At 32.6% G+C, this 16,875-nt stretch overlaps 1 protein-coding gene across 1 annotated transcript; it reads left to right on the top strand.

The window, feature by feature from the left end:
* The first annotated feature begins 13,486 nt into the window (after nt 1-13,486).
* LOC142549801 (myb-related protein 306-like) lies at nt 13,487-15,246 on the top strand. The gene is made up of 3 exons (XM_075658965.1): nt 13,487-13,935; nt 14,083-14,212; nt 14,309-15,246. The coding sequence occupies exons 1-3, from the start codon at nt 13,803-13,805 to the stop codon at nt 15,018-15,020; spliced, it is 975 nt and encodes a 324-aa protein (XP_075515080.1). The 5' UTR covers nt 13,487-13,802; the 3' UTR covers nt 15,021-15,246.
* The last annotated feature ends 1,629 nt before the right edge of the window (nt 15,247-16,875 follow it).

The raw sequence follows: 16,875 nt of genomic DNA, 5'->3' as shown, positions 1-16,875 counted from the left end.
CCTACTCTAAGTTCACAACCCTTGGCTTGGATTTTTCCTTTTTTTTTTGGGATATTAAAGTAGGGATTTTTAAGTTCTCTTCTTCTAGGGGAATAAAATAAAGCATCTTATATTTTGATAGAGTATTTTAAAAATATTTTTGATTAAATTTCCCTGTTTTTATTCAAAAAATATATTGGACAAATAAAATTGTTTTTAGCAACACCACCAGGTTTTTGAAAAAATAAATCTATTGTCCAAATCCATTAGGCAACTACCCAAATAAAAATGGGCTGGGTGGCTTGCTAAGGAGTTAGAACTTAATTGGGCACATTGGTTCAGTTGGGCTTGAAGATTGGAAAGCCCATTTATGTGAAATAGGCTTCAGAAGCCCAATAATGGGACCGGGGATACAATTTCTCGGGCCTGCAAAAATCTTTGTCGGCTGAATGAATTGAATGGATCCATCCATATCATCAACCGTGGAACGAAAATGGTAATCGGAACACTAAATTAATTATAAATTTTTTTAGTATATATAGACACTTTAAATTATTTATTTGATCTCTATAAAATAAATTTAAACCCATACTCTTATTTATTCAACGTTAAAAATTAAATGTTGATATTATTTTATAACATAATTGTCAAATACTTATTTTCACGGTCTCATATATAATATCGAGTATATCTCTTGTGAGACGGTCTCACGAATCTTTATATGTGAGACGGGTCAATCCTACCGATATTCACAAAAAAAGTAATACTCTTAGCATAAAAAGTAATATTTTTTCATGAATGACCCAAATAAGATATCTGTCTCACAAAATACGGCTCGTGAGATCGTCTCACACAAGTTTTTGCCTATAATATCATCAATTTTCGTTTTGCCTTAATTTAAAGGAATGAGTTTTATTTAAAATCAATTAAAACAAGAGCCATATCCACAATTGTTTTTAGAACCGTGGTCATGTATAGTTAATTACATACAATGATAGGTCTAATGTAACATTTTACTATTGAGCCAACTGCTGATTGTCTACCTGTCCCACCTTCGTTTGGTTGACTTGGTCACCAGTTGATTTTTTCGACATATATTTGTTGCTCAAATCTTGGAATATTATATTTTATAATTTTAAATTGTGAATCTGAATTATTAATTTGGGTTTGCATCCTGCGTTAATGCGGATTGAATGCTGCCGACTAGCCATGTTTCATGCAACAAATTCAACTCATGGGGACGAAATTTGTTATTTTTATGACAAGTGAAAAGTTGGATAAATGTGAGTTTAGAGACAAAATATTTCGAAACAATGTTGTCTGTATATTTTGTTTTGCTTGTATCAATTCGAGAAACAATTTGAGAAGTTCATAAATTTAAGAGGTATTAATTGTACATATTATATCTTTCTTGGTCACATTGATGTTTTTTTATGACGTAAGAACCTACAACCATTATCTTTCACTGCACACTGGATAAACTCCGAACTAACATAGTAACATTTACACATCGCACGTTGACGTTTAATCACAATACTGTGTGTCGACATGCTGGCCGGCAATGGTCACACACAGCTGTTTAATTTTAAAAACTAGCTTTCTGCAGACAAAAATAAAGAAATGAAAATACAGTGTTACACTTCTCAGATACAATTAAAATTATCAGCATTCTTTATTATTATAAAAATAAATAATGTGGCAATATTAAAAGTTAGATCACTCGGCACGTCATGATGCATGATTGGCTGCGTCTATGGTTTAAATCAAGCATGCATGGACCACAAAATTAATGCTTGACTTTTAATTTCAACTTAATATATTTTAATTTTTAAAAAAGTTATTGCTGTTTCGGTCACATTCAACACTAAGAAATGTAGATTTTTCAATCAAAATATAATATTATAATTAAATGCTACCAAGAGATATATTCATAGTCCATGATGCAAAGACACCATCGACCCAAAAAAATGGCGAAAGATGAGAAAGTACATAATGAGCAATACAATTATGAGCGAACCACCACATTTTCAGTGCGACTAACATGTTCTGAATAGGGATTGTAAAAAATACCGAATTTTCGGTATATCGAGATTATCATACCGAAAAAATGCCGAATTTACCGAATTTTGGTACACCGAAGATTTTGGTACGGTAACTGAAGGGAAATAATGTTTCCGAATTTAATTGATAAAATATATCGATATATATCGGAATACCGAAATACCGAAAAAATATACAAAAAATTTAAAATATATAATATTTTAAAACAATAAATTTATTAAAAAATTAAAATGTAAGTTTTTTTTTCCGGTATAAAACGGTATATACCGATATCTTACCGAAATTTCGGTATACCATACAATTTTGATATAATCGGTATGCTAGTTATATGTACCGTCGGTACATCGAAATTTTCGATACGGTATCGGTATGAATTTTCTTATACATTAATTTTCGGTACGGTATACGATATAGGATTTTCGGCACGATATAGTGTATCACCCTAGCTCTGAGAGAATCTCTTTAATAATAATATCATAAAGCCCACAATTCTTTGTTGATGAAGTTACTGTTTGGATGACAAACAAAGAATCCGAGAAACCAAAAATTTATCAAAACTCTCGCAGGGCAGGCCCCTATGGTTGGCAGCTATGGCAAGTTGCTTACCAGATATAAACTCCCATTTGCAGTTTGGGTAACGAAAAGCTAAACTCTAAGCCGATTGGTGATAGAAACGAAAAGGTATTAGGGTTAAAATATATATCCTTCATTTTTTTGTCTAAATTAGCAAAGATAGTTTCGAAAGAATCGTGATCGGTCAATCTACGCCGTGGTAGTTTCATTGCCGAATGACTTGTCTGCTACAAACTTCTTCCTCTATGGGTAGGCCCAACCACCACACTACACTCTTAGGATAGTTAACGGGACATCAGGCCAATATCGATATAAAAAAGATGTCAGGTTCACATACTCGCTTTCATGCATAGGCACAAATAGTCAGGAAAAAGAATTCTAGAAAGAAATGGCCTAGTCAATTGTGTATAGTGGACACGAGCAAAGTTGTGAGCAGCATTTTCCTAGCGGCTGAAATAAAAGGAAGGTTGATCGAAAGATCTACATGAAGCTTAAAATACAGCTAGCTTAAGCAAAAAAACAATCCTCCGACAATCACCAAAAATAAGGCCATGGTTAATGACATAGAGCTTGGCAGGCAAACACAGAACCTGGATGTCGAGTACCCCGAGCCGACACAGCCCCCAGATACCTAGAATAAGCCCAAATCACTGTGCTCACACTAAAACGACCATTCACCTCGTCAAACCCCACATCAGCATCTTGTAAGAAAATTGTGACCCGTAACCGTAAAATAAACGTGTTGAAAAAATTTGTACCCTCAAATTTTGAAAAATTGAGATGCGTATACAAATTTGGTTTGAATCTCGAGCTCCCAAAACACTCGGTGATGGTATGAGTGTGCCTATAAATACCGAAGGCATTGAGGTCCCTAAACACACAATCTCATACAGAAAATACACCATCTAAAGGAGTATTGGAGTGTTTAGAAGGCTTCAATCTAAAGGAAATCAGAAAGCTTCAACAAATTTTCAATGGCCGGAGATAATTCTCGATCCGCTTCCGCATATTATATATCATGTTTATATATACGTAGAAACATGATTTTGAGAATAAAAACTCTAACATTTGGTATCAGAGCATCTATATCTCTGCCTTGAAAATTTGTTTTCATAAGCATGAAAATTTGAGAATGCATGCAAGTTTTACGTACAAAAAACTTAAAGGTTGAAGATCGGGTAAAATAATATTCAAGATTTACCTGGATCCTTCTTCAGAGCATAACTAATATAAAAACCTTGTTCTCGGATTGAAATCTTGAAAATAAAAATATTAATTAGTCTGTTTAAAAAAAAACAAGAAATTTTGGGAGAAAGTTTCTGTAAATTCTGGGTGAGGTTGAATAAAACTTTTCTGTTGGCTTGTTGGCTTTAATAATGTATTCGGACTTCAATTTAGTGAAGAAACATTTAATGTCAATCTACCATTTTGGTGGTTGATTCAAATGCATGAATGTTATTCTGACATTGATATTATTATAACCAATATTATAATAATATATGAATTTACTATCATAACATTTGAGACACAGACTCTCACATTATGATGTTGACCGAAAAATACCACCGTTACACAACATGATAAAATCGGAGGATGAATTGGTGGTGAAAAAATCGTGTTTGGAATTACACTTCCGATTTTTTGAGATAAAATTTGCATGTTGGATAATGTGTCACATATTATGTGTATTTAAATATATTTGTATATACGTATTTATTTATTTTATTATTTTTAATAATAATAATAATAAATAAATAATTAATGTGTTATTAAGTTATATGTATAATTTGATATACATATAGCATTTGGTTAAATAATTTGTACACATTAAAATATTTCCAAATTCAGTGCAATTTTCAATACATGTTTAGAAATTATTTTTGCATGTTAGATAATGTCAAATATTACAGATAAGTGTTTGATTTGTACATGCAAATTTAATATTGTGTTTGCATTTATTCTTGAAATTTAAATGCAAATTGTATTGAAAATAAAAATAAAAATAAATATATATATATATATATATATATATATATATATATATATATATTTGAAAATCAATATTCACATTATGTTCATATTAAATTATATTGAGATGAACATATCAAGTAAGATGTGAATATAATATAATAAAATATTTCAGATATTCACAAATGAACAAATAATCCTCACTTTATCACTACTCTGATAAAAGAGAAAAACTGATGAGGAGTCCGCATTTTTATGTGATCCTCACTTTATCACTACTCTGATTGAAGAGAAAAACTGTTGGGGAATGTAATTGTTCATATTAAGTAAAAATGTGAATATAAAGTTATTTAATATGAAAAATTTTGGCTTATAAAGATTCACATAAATGTGGATAATTAAGTTGAATAATAATTATAAGGTGACGTAAGAAAACATGATCTGAGAGAGTTATTCATAGACCGGTTTAAACTGCCTTGACTAGCCACTGGTCTCCCTGAGGAGCGTTGCTCTGTCTAGGAGTTGGGTATTAAGAGGGCCTTAGCACTACCTATCTTTCCTGGGAGCACTCTTGAAAAGTGTTGATTGCGAAATAATTATTATATAAAGCATTAAGTAAAGCCAAAATTTTGTCCAGTGAACCGTATAATTTTAAATAATTGAGGAATAGCCACATCATCCTTAATTATAAAAAATTATGCATTAAGTGGATTTGGATCACATAATGGACATCAATTGTAATTAATTATATAAACATAATAAAATTTACCCAACAGGGATTTTTATTATATTTATATAACTAATTAGGTTAAAATATCAAATTATATTTTTCTTAATTTACCCACAGGAGTTAAGGAAAATACATTTTGATAGTTTTATCATAAAGTTACAAAAAAATCTTATTGAATTAAAATTTTAGCCCACAGGCAAATTTTATGTCACTAGATTTTTAAAACATGAATTACATTGGTAAAACATGATATTGTCTCAAAATTTTAAGCATATGATATTTTGTGCAGTTATGCAACCTGCGACTTTTTCTGATATGAAATGTGACATTCCCGATCTAAAGGGCGATAATTATAAAATTTGGAAAGAAAGAATTCTTCTTCAATTAGGGTGGATGTATATTGATTATGCTATACGGAAAGACGAACCATCTGCTATTACTGAAAACAGCATTCCGGATGATGTTGATCTTTATGAAAAATGGGAGCGATCTAATCGACTCTGCGTAATGTTCATAAAGACCAAAATCTCTGCTGGTATGCGTGGTTCTGTCGATCAGCATAATAATGTCAGAGAATTACTGAAGGCTATTGATGAACAATTTCAGTCTTCAGATAAGGCACTTGCAAGCACCCTAATTATGGAATTGTCTTCATTAAGGCTCACCAGTGTGAGAGGTGTGCGAGAGCACATAATGAAAATGCGGGATATAGCGGCTCGATTAAAGACACTTGAAGTGGAAATGTCTGAGACTTTTCTTGTGCACTACATTTTATGCACTCTTCCACAACAATATGGACCCTTCAAAATTTCTTACAACACACATAAGGATAAATGGTCAATCAATGAATTAATGACCATGTGTGTTCAAGAGGAAGGAAGGTTGTTGATGGAATCAAGTGAAAATGTTTTTATGACTACACAAGAAAAGTATAAGAAGCAAGCCAAAGTCAAGGGAAAAGGGAAAGGAATAATTCCACCCCAACCTGACATCAAGAAAGAATCCAAGTGTTTCTTTTGTAAAAAGACGAGACACATTAAGAAGGATTGCAATAAATTTAAGGACTGGCTTGAAAAGAAAGGTATTCCTACTTCATTTGTCTGTTATGAATCTAATATAGTTAATATGATTTATAACACATGGTGGATTGATTCTGGTTCTACAATCCATGTTACAAATACCTTGCAGGGTATGCAAAACCTAAAGAAGCCAATAGAAAATGAGCGAAGCATCTATTCAGGAAACAAAATGTCTTCGCGTGTGGAGGCTATTGGGACTTGTTGCCTAGTATTGAATAGTGGTTATATTTTAAAATTAGAAAAGACCTTTTATGTTCCTAGTTTTTTAGGAATTTAATTTCAGTTTCAAAACTTGTACCTCTTGGTTATTCATTTCAGTTTTTGGATAAATCAATAAATTTGTTTTATAAATCAAATCTTATTGGAAATGGTACAATGATTGATGGTCTTTTCTCTATTTCTTTACAAAATAATAACACCACTATGCATGTTCAGGGAGGTATTAAAAGATGTGTTATAAATGAAGATTCCTCTATATTGTGGCACAGGAGATTGGGACACATCTCCATAGAGAGAATTAAAAGATTAGTAAATGATGGAGTACTTAGTACTTTAGATTTTACTGATTTTGAGACTTGTTTGGACTGCATTAAGGGAAAGCAGACCAATAAGTCTAAAAAAGGTGCCAAGAGAAGTACAGAAATATTAGAAATCATACATTCAGATATTTGTTGTCCAGATATGGACATCCAAAGTCCGAAATACTTCATCTCTTTCATTGATGATTACTCACGATACATGTATATCTACATGCTTCATAACAAAAACGAAGCACTAGAAGCCTTTAAGGTTTTTAAGGCTGAAGTGGAGAAGCAATGTGGAAAACATATTAAGATCGTGAGAACTGATAGAGGTGGAGAATATTATGGTAGATACACTGAGAATGGACAAGCACATGGTCCGTTTGCGAAGTTTCTCCAAGAACATGGGATTGTTGCCCAATATACTATGCCTGGTTCTCCAGACCAAAATGGTGTAGCTGAGAGGAGAAACCGAACATTATTGGACATGGTGAGGAGCATGTTAAGTAGCTCAAAACTTCCTAAATCCTTGTGGACTGAAGCTCTTAAGACATCTGTGTATATGTTAAATCGAGTTCCAACTAAGGCTGTCCCAAAGACGCCATTTGAGTTATTTAAAGGTTGGAAACCGAGTTTGCAACATATACGCGTTTGGGGTTGTCCTTCTGAAATAAGAGTTTATAACCCACATGAAAAGAAACTGGACCCAAGAACTATAAGTGGATATTTCATTGGGTATGCCGAAAAATCCAAAGGGTACAGATTCTATTGTCCATCTCACAACACTAGAATTGTGGAATCAAGAAATGTAAAATTTCTTGAGAATGATTTGATTAGTGGGAGTAATCATTCAAATGACATAATTTTTGAGAATGATCACATTAATGCACAACCCTCTTATTCAAATGATAGATTGGTCGTTATTCACACCCCTCAAGACCAAATGGGTGTTAGACAACCAGTTATTGAAGTTCCACAAATTGCTGATTAAAATCCAGTAGATCAAGTTGTTAATGAAGAACAACAAGAAATTGTTGATCAACCAAACAACCTAAGGAGATCTACTAGAATTAGAAGATCAGCTATATCTAGTGATTATGTTGTGTATTTAGAAGAATCGGATTTTAACATCGGAGCCGAAAATGATCCTGAAACGTTTTCACAAGCCATGAGTTGTAATGAGTCAAAACTATGGTTTAATGCTATGAAAGAAGAGATGAATTCTATGGCAGTTAATGGAGTCTGGGATCTTGTTCAGTTGCCTGATGGTATAAAAGCCATTGGAAGTAAATGGGTTTTCAAAACAAAGAAAGATTCATTAGGCAACATTGAAAGATATAAAGCAAGACTCGTTGCTAAAGGATTCACTCAGCAGGAAGGAATCGACTATAAGGAGACTTTTTCTCATGTATCTAAGAAAGATTCTCTCCGTATCATTCTAGCATTAGTTGCACATTTTGACTTGGATTTACAACAAATGGATGTGAAAACAGGTTTTCTCAATGGAGAACTAGAGGAAGAGGTTTATATGAATCAACCTGAAGGATTCTTCTCTAGTAATGGTGAGCAATTGTTTTGTAAGCTTAAGAAATCTATATATGGATTGAAACAAGCTTCCCGTCAATGGTATTTGAAATTTCATGATGTTATCTCTTCATTTGGATTCGTTGAGAACCTCATGGATCAATGTATATACCAAAAGGCCAGTGGGAGCAAGATTTGTTTCCTAATTCTATATGTGGATGATATATTACTTGCAACCAATGATAAGGGTCTGTTATATGAGGTAAAACAATTCCTCTCTAAAAACTTTGATATGAAGGATATGGGCGATGCATCTTATGTCATTGGCATTAAGATACATAGAGACCGAATTCGAGGTATTATAGGTCTGTCTCAAGAAACCTATATCAACAAAGTTTTAGAGAGATATCGGATGAAAGATTGTTCACCAAGTATAGCTCCCGTTGTGAAAGACGATAAATTCAATTTGAGCCAATGCCCAAATAATGATCTAGAGCGGGAACAAATGAAAAACATTCCTTATGCTTCTGCTGTCGGAAGCTTGATGTATGCTCAGGTTTGCACTAGACCTGACATTGGATTTATTGTTGGGATGTTGGGAAGATATCAGAGTAATCCAGGTTTAGATCACTGGAAAGCTGCGAAAGAAAGTCATGAGGTACCTTCAAGGGACCAAAGATTATATGCTTATGTTCAGACGAACTGAGAATTTGGAAGTAATTGGCTACTCTGATTCAGACTACGCTGGCTGCATTGACTCAAGAAAATCCACTTCAGGATATATTTTTATGCTAGCTGGTGGAGCTGTATCTTGGAGAAGTGCAAAGCAGACATTGACTGCTACTTCCACTATGGAAGCTGAGTTCGTATCTTGTTTTGAGGCAACCTCACATGGTGTATGGTTGAAGAATTTCATTTCAGGGCTTAGAATTATGGATTCTATATGTAGGCCATTAAGAATATATTGTGACAATTCAGCTGCTGTTTTTATGGCTAAAAATACCAAAAGTAGTAGTCGAAGCAAGCACATCGACATTAAGTATTTAGCCATACGAGAACGTGTTAAACATAAAACCATGGTTATCGAGCACATTAGCACTGAATTGATGATTGCAGATCCTTTGACTAAGGGCATGCCACCATTGAAATTCAATGATCATACAGAAAGAATGAGACTTGGTTCTTTTATGTAATTTTGTTGTAAAAACAAAATTAATGAAACTCATTAAGTTATGATATTTTTCATATTCAGTTATGTACATATTCAGTTATCATGAAAAATATCAATAAAGTTGGACCTCGAATAAACATAGGGTTTATTCATTAAGTTATTTGAGAGATATAATACATTGTGATACATGGAAGATAATAATCGCTTTTAGATGACCTATCGCCATGATTCATGTATTTTGTTTTCTCCTATGGTAAATGAGATATACGGGTCAAGTGGGAGAATGTAAGAAAATTGTGACCCGTAACCGTAAAATAAACGTGTTGAAAAAATTTGTACACGGCAGCCTCAAATTTTGAAAAATTGAGATGCGTATACAAATTTGGTTTGAATCTCGAGCTCCCAAAACACTCGATGATGATATGAGTGTGCCTATAAATACCGAAGGCATTGAGGTCCCTAAACACACAATCTCATACAAAAAATACAACATCTAAAGAAGTATTGGAGTGTTTAGAAGAAGGCTTCAATCTAAAGGAAATCAGAAAGCTTCAACAAATTTTCAATGGCCGGAGGTAATTCTCGATCCGCTTCCGTATATTATATATCATGTTTATATATACGTAGAAACATGATTTTGAGAATAAAAACTCTAACACATCTAGCCTAAAATGAACAGGCGGGGACTTGGACCATTTCTTCTCTGGAATAGGCCGAGTACTTTTGTGAGTGATGCAAACCTGTTTCGCTAGGAGGGCCCGAGTAAACTCAATAAGACTCCAAAATCCACGGCCTCAAAATTGTTTCGGTTTACACATATTAACCCACCTAGTCCAACACAACCCTTCTCCTTCTATTCATGACACAACGAAACCACAATTTGAAACAAGACATAGCACAATTCGGTACCTTATTTTGTAAGTCTTACTTTACCCTAGCCCCAAAAAATCTAGACGACCACCTATTAAATTTTTTAAGCACTTTATCCCTAAAAACAGAAAAATGGATGCACTAACTTCGATATTTACGGAAAATTGTAATTTATGTTCTATATATTTGTCTCTTTATAATATTGATCCTCCACATTATCAAAATTGAGTTTTAATCGTCATGCATCTTTCGATTTTTGAAAATTTTAGGTATCTTGTGAGACGATCTCACGATTATTTATCTATTACACGGGTTAACTCTTTCGATATTCACAATAAAAAGCAATATTCTTAGCATAAAAGTAATTTTTCAATGGATGACCAAATAAGATATCCGCCTCACAAAATACGGCACATGAGAATGTCTCATACAAGTTTTTGTCTATATAAGTAATTTTTTTTCATTGATGACCAAATAAGAGATCCGCTCACAAAATACGACACATGAAACCAGTCTCATACAAGTTTTTTTTGCATATATATATATATTTGTATATATATTCTAAAAAGTACAGCTGTTATTGAAATTTGTGGGACGTGGTACTTTTGAATTATTACTATAATTGATATAATAAATGTAAATATGAGAGGTATAGATCCAGCAATTAATTATTGCAAGTAATAATGGTATAATTATCTTTATCACAACAACTCCATGCGGCCATGATTTATTGCACCGCTTCTCTCCCTTAAATAAGTAACCTTTTTTTGAGATTGAATATCTGGCCAACTTTTTTAGGGTTTGCAATAATCCCATAATTAATATTTTCTTAATTATTACCCTGTTCTAATTAATTCTTTACTCGAAGAAATTAAGGAGGTTCCCCACCTCCATAATTTCTCATTTATTATACCATGTGCTACATTTATGGAGAAGGAAAACTCAATAGCATTATCAAACTCATGAGATAGCTGCCACTTTCTACCCTCAACAAAATGAATTAAAATTATTTCAAGTATAATTTTTATTTTTTAAGAAGAGATCGAAATATAATATTTGTCGGAAAAGAGTAGTTTTAGTTCCATAAGGTGGAATGATGTTGATTTTGGTTTTCTAATTGGAAAGAATTAGGTTTTAGTACTTTAATAACTTGGTTTCTTTTATACTTCTGATTCTTTTTTCAGTGAGAGTGGTGACATAATGCGAGATATGTCAGCACACTACGACAGGAAAAAAAGAAAGTAAAAGAGACCAAATTACGTACTGCAAATTTTACCATTTTTTTCTTTTTAATCTCTGTGATTTTTTTTTTATATTTTCAGAAAAAGCATGCCTTCGTTCGATATATGAGAAGAATAAATACATAATATATATGATTGAGACGTGAGAACTAATACTCACGATTTTGTTTTATTGTTTTTTATTTCCTCTCTTACTCCAAAAAAATAAATATTTTCCTCAATCAAACCAAGATCTCTCTAGAAGCTAGCTATTCCCATTTCATGTGAAAATTTGGGGTCTTTGACAATCAATCGAACGTAACGCCCAATTATTTTTTCTTATCTTCTTCGATCTTCATCTTCTTTTGATTTCTTTGTTTTCTAAATTTTATGACGTTAAAATATTCAATAGAATTATTAATAGTATATCACAATCATCTCATCCAACCTCATCTTCAAGAATCTGCACAAGTCACAACGTATACAATATTTGGAAGAAAAGAATATTTCTTGAAAACAATTCCCCTTTGAAAATAGAAAGGAAATGCCAATTAGTGGAAGTTACATGGGCCACGAGTAAAAATTACTTTGGCTACATATAATTTATTACTTCATCAATCCCAACTAGTGGAAGTTACATTTTTTTTCATCTAACTTATATGTACGTATTTCATATTTTGGTTATGTTATTAGTCAATTTACAATTTTAGAGTGATAACTTTCGATTTATTTTTCAATTTTAGCCTATTTTTTCCTAAGTGATAAGAACAATGCTAAAGGTACAATCAAAATATCGTACAACGATATTTACAATAATTATATCGTGAGATTTTGTTATTATATCACAATATTTTGCTTTATTTCGTTAGATTTTGTATTGAATTTATCATGAGGTTTTAATAAATGAATTTTTGTATTGAATTTTTTGTGTTGTAAGAATTGTTGTACAAAATTGGTTGTACATATAGCATTACTCAAGTGCTAAAGTGACATCAGACACACCATCAATTTTTTTGTACTGATGCATTATCATGACTGTAAATGACCGTTAACCTGAAAAAATAGAAAACATGAAAGTTACATGACGAAAAATGTGATTATCTCATCCCAAATATAAATACCACATTTTCTTTTTTATTCGTTCAAAATATATCATCAAACGTATGTATTTAATATTATTTTCTCTATTTTTTTACCAAAATATCTACCATACTCGTTACATACATTAGCTACTTCCAACAATATTATTTTAAAAAACTCGTTAAATAGATGTAAAATGAAAAGTTTATTTATGAAATTTTTATTTCCAATAATTTTATTAATTTGTATGAAAATACAAGTAGACATATATAAACTTGTATTATGTGAAATATTCTAGTTATTAGCAAAACATTTAACATATATGTAAGATGGAACTCGAGTGAAGTTATATATGTTTGATATTAAAGTGAGAGAATGATATTATTTGTTAGATAAAATGAATGATTTTGAGTAATATAATTTGTATGTTTAGCTTTTTGTCATAATGCTATTTACCTCCACACACACATTATAAAAAATTATGTACATAATATAGTCTATATAATTCCACAGTATTAATGCAAAAGTGAAGCCCTAATCAATTTAGGGTTTTGGATTCCCAATTATCTGCGTTTGGTGGTGCAAATTAATTAAGCTAACATTAAATAGGACGCGGTTTTGATAATACATCAGAATACAGGAGAAAGAGCAAATGATATACAGCTGACTTTAGAGAGTCCGATGCTGCATTGAGTAAATGCGTTTGCTGTCGACTTTTGACTCTTTACTACTTCTCTGTCTTTTTTTAAGGTCAGCGTCAAGAAATTAGGGAAGAAGAAAGAAAAAATTATACTATAACTTTAAAATATTTCAATTTCCTATATATGCAGACGAAACAACAACCTTAGTCCATTAGACCATTGTCTGGTGAGCTGTTTCGAAGAAGAAATTTAAGGAGGAGAGAAGAAAGGAAAAGAGAGAGGGGGATTTTAGAAAGAATTGAAGCAAAAAAAAAAGAAACCCACATTTTTTTCTGAGCTTTACGAGTTGAATCAAATCAAGACAAGAAAAGGGCCATAAAGGGATATGGGCAGGCCACCATGCTGCGATAAAATTGGTATGAAGAAAGGGCCGTGGACTCCTGACGAAGATATACTTTTGGTGTCTTATGTTCAAGAACATGGCCCCGGGAATTGGAAGGCTGTTCCCTCACATACAGGTTCAAAGTTTTCTGTTTTTGATTTGATTCTGTGCCGTTTTTGTAGTTTTTGTTCTAATTTGCTTCCACGGAAAATCGCGTTAAAAAAGTGGGTTTTTTGTAGTTTACTGAATTTTTTCTTGATTCTTCGTGGGTTCGATTTTGCAGGGCTAACGAGATGCAGCAAGAGTTGCAGGCTGCGATGGACTAATTATCTTCGGCCTGGGATTAAGAGGGGAAGTTTCGTGGATCAAGAAGAGAAGATGATTATTCAGCTTCAAGCTCTTCTTGGAAACAAGTAATAATTTGTTTGTTTATTAATCTCGTCACTGCTCCGATAGAAAGTACGTAGTGATAAAATTCTGAATCTGGGATTTGCAATTTATGAATGCAGATGGGCAGCCATAGCTTCTTATCTTCCAGAAAGAACAGACAATGACATAAAAAACTACTGGAACACCCATCTGAAAAAGAAGCTAAAAAAGCTTCAAATAAGTTCTAATGGCTCGCATGAGTCTGGCACAGGTGTTTTCTCCACAAATTCAAACTCCATTTCCAGAGGCCAGTGGGAGAGAAGGTTACAGACGGATATTAACACAGCCAAGCAAGCCCTTAAAGATGCATTAACGTTTGAAAACAAGAGCCTGTTCTCCGAACAATTGATGCTCAACAATGAGCTGATTTCAAGCACAAAACCTAGCCAGGCTTTCTCTTACGCATCTAGCACGGAGAACATCGCGAGATTGCTGAAAGACTGGGACAAAAAGAAGCCGAAATCCGAAGAATCCAAGTGTTCGAGTATTCAAGATTCATCCAACAATCTTAGTGAAGGGACCCATCCTACTCCGAGTAATGAAAACAAAAGTGGGATCGATTTGTCTGAATCATTTGAATCTCTGTTTGGTTTCGAGTCCTTCGAATCTTCGACTTCCGAGTTCTCAAGATCTACTTCTCCGGAGGCTAGTTACGTTCACGGCGAAAGAAAACCCGACCCCAATGAAATGGCCCCGCTGTCAGTGCTGGAAAACTTGCTGCTGCTTGAGCATGATCAAGGGAAGGATTTTTTGAACAACTTCTCATTTGATGAAAATCCCGATATGTTCTAGGAAGATAAGTTACGGATTATTATTAATTAGGGGGTATTGTATTATTCGGAAATCTCAAGGTTTCATATTTCTACTTAATTTTCCAGGACTGACGTTGATTCAGCACTTATTTCTTCAGTTTTTTGTCCATGTATGGGCTGGGAGGATTTCATGTTAAATGTTGATGCCGTCCTAATTTAGTTCACCACCAAGTATGTACAGTTTAATGTTATTCACATTCCACCCCCAACCATTTTTGTCCGTTTTAAGGTCATCATATTTGTTGCGATATGTACATTTTAATTTTTATTATTTATTTTTTACCATCTTATTCTATTAGTTATTTAAATTTTTTATGAAATTACAATTTCGTATGATGTATCTAATTTGTTTAAGAAAATATGTTAAGATTATATAACACTAGCTATCATTAACAATTAAACACAATCATATACAAGTATAAACCAAAAATTGATTAAGTTGGTAGCAAAGTGATCTTAATGAAGGGAAAATTATTTTTTGTCAACTAACTTGTCTTATTTTGGGTTATGATGTACTAAATAATTCAGAGTTTGATTTTTATGTAGTAACTTTGATTTTTCGTTTTTAGTCCTATTTTATCGAATTCGATTTTTATGTAGTAACTTTGATTTTTCGTTTTTAGTCCTATTTTATCGAAGTGTCGACGTGACTGTATAAATTCTTGGTCTGATATAATAAATTTTTGACGTAGTTGTCATCATATTTGCAATCAAATCAATATCTATGGAAATTAAAAGTTAACACCAAAACAAAACTCTGGATACTCAATTAACCAAAATCTCTAATGAACAGAGTTAACAAACAAAAAAGTTATTTTCGCTTTACTTAATTATTACCGGTGAACCTAATTATATGGAGAGTGAGCAGCGCAATGTGACAAAATGAATAATTTGCAAGATGAATTAGAATTTAAGTTATAAGAGAACGGTCACTTGGATCAAGCTAGCCCGAGTCTTTTTAAAAAAAAAAAAAAAAAAAAAACTTTGAGAATTTGCCACCACAATTTTTTGTGTGCTTTGGGTAAACTCAAATAGTCAATGCAATAGCCTGCAAACTACGTTGATCAGGTAAACTAAATCGGACATGTCACGCCTTGAGATAGAGACGCGTCGTCGACAGTTGTTTAGCAATTTAAAATCTTGAAACAAGTCACGTAATACATAAATAGCCAAACACCGATTTATTACATAAATCAGGACTGTTTAACTATGCATAACATAAATGCGGAAGTGGTAACTTGTGCTGTTTATCACAAACCCCAAAACATGTGTTAGTCGTCCTCTTCCAAATGATCTTCGCCCTTATCTAGGAAGGGACGTAATGTGGTGAGTGTTTTGAGAAAGACTCAGCATATGAGGGCTAATCATACACATGAATATCGAAATAAACATATAATGTGAGTTCAAAGATGACGTGTCACAGAACATGTTGCAACATGAATCAAGACATGAGACAAACATATTTCGAAACAAGGCATAATAACTGAAGCATAAACTTATATAAAGTACTGTTATTTATCTCTTTATTCATGGTATACTGATCAATCTCTAATTTTTATTCTTCTAAGAAGGCGATGCATATATCGGTTATTATAATCATCCACATCAGAGTCTTATATATGATATTTCAGAAATTTCATTATCACTTTTATTTCAAATCCTAACTGTGTATTTTCAAGATTTCATAGCATAATAAATGAATCATGCTGAACGAAACATGTACGGAATCAAATGGCATGAAACAAGTAGTGTGCGATCGAGTTTTCAAAATCAAGAACAACATTATTTCAAAACACACACACACATTATATATTTCAAAACATTATATATATATA

The sequence above is a fragment of the Primulina tabacum genome, chromosome 6, assembly GCF_025594145.1.
Source record: "Primulina tabacum isolate GXHZ01 chromosome 6, ASM2559414v2, whole genome shotgun sequence".
NCBI classification, from domain to species: Eukaryota; Viridiplantae; Streptophyta; class Magnoliopsida; order Lamiales; family Gesneriaceae; genus Primulina; species Primulina tabacum.
This window is presented reverse-complemented; position numbering and strand designations above follow the sequence as displayed.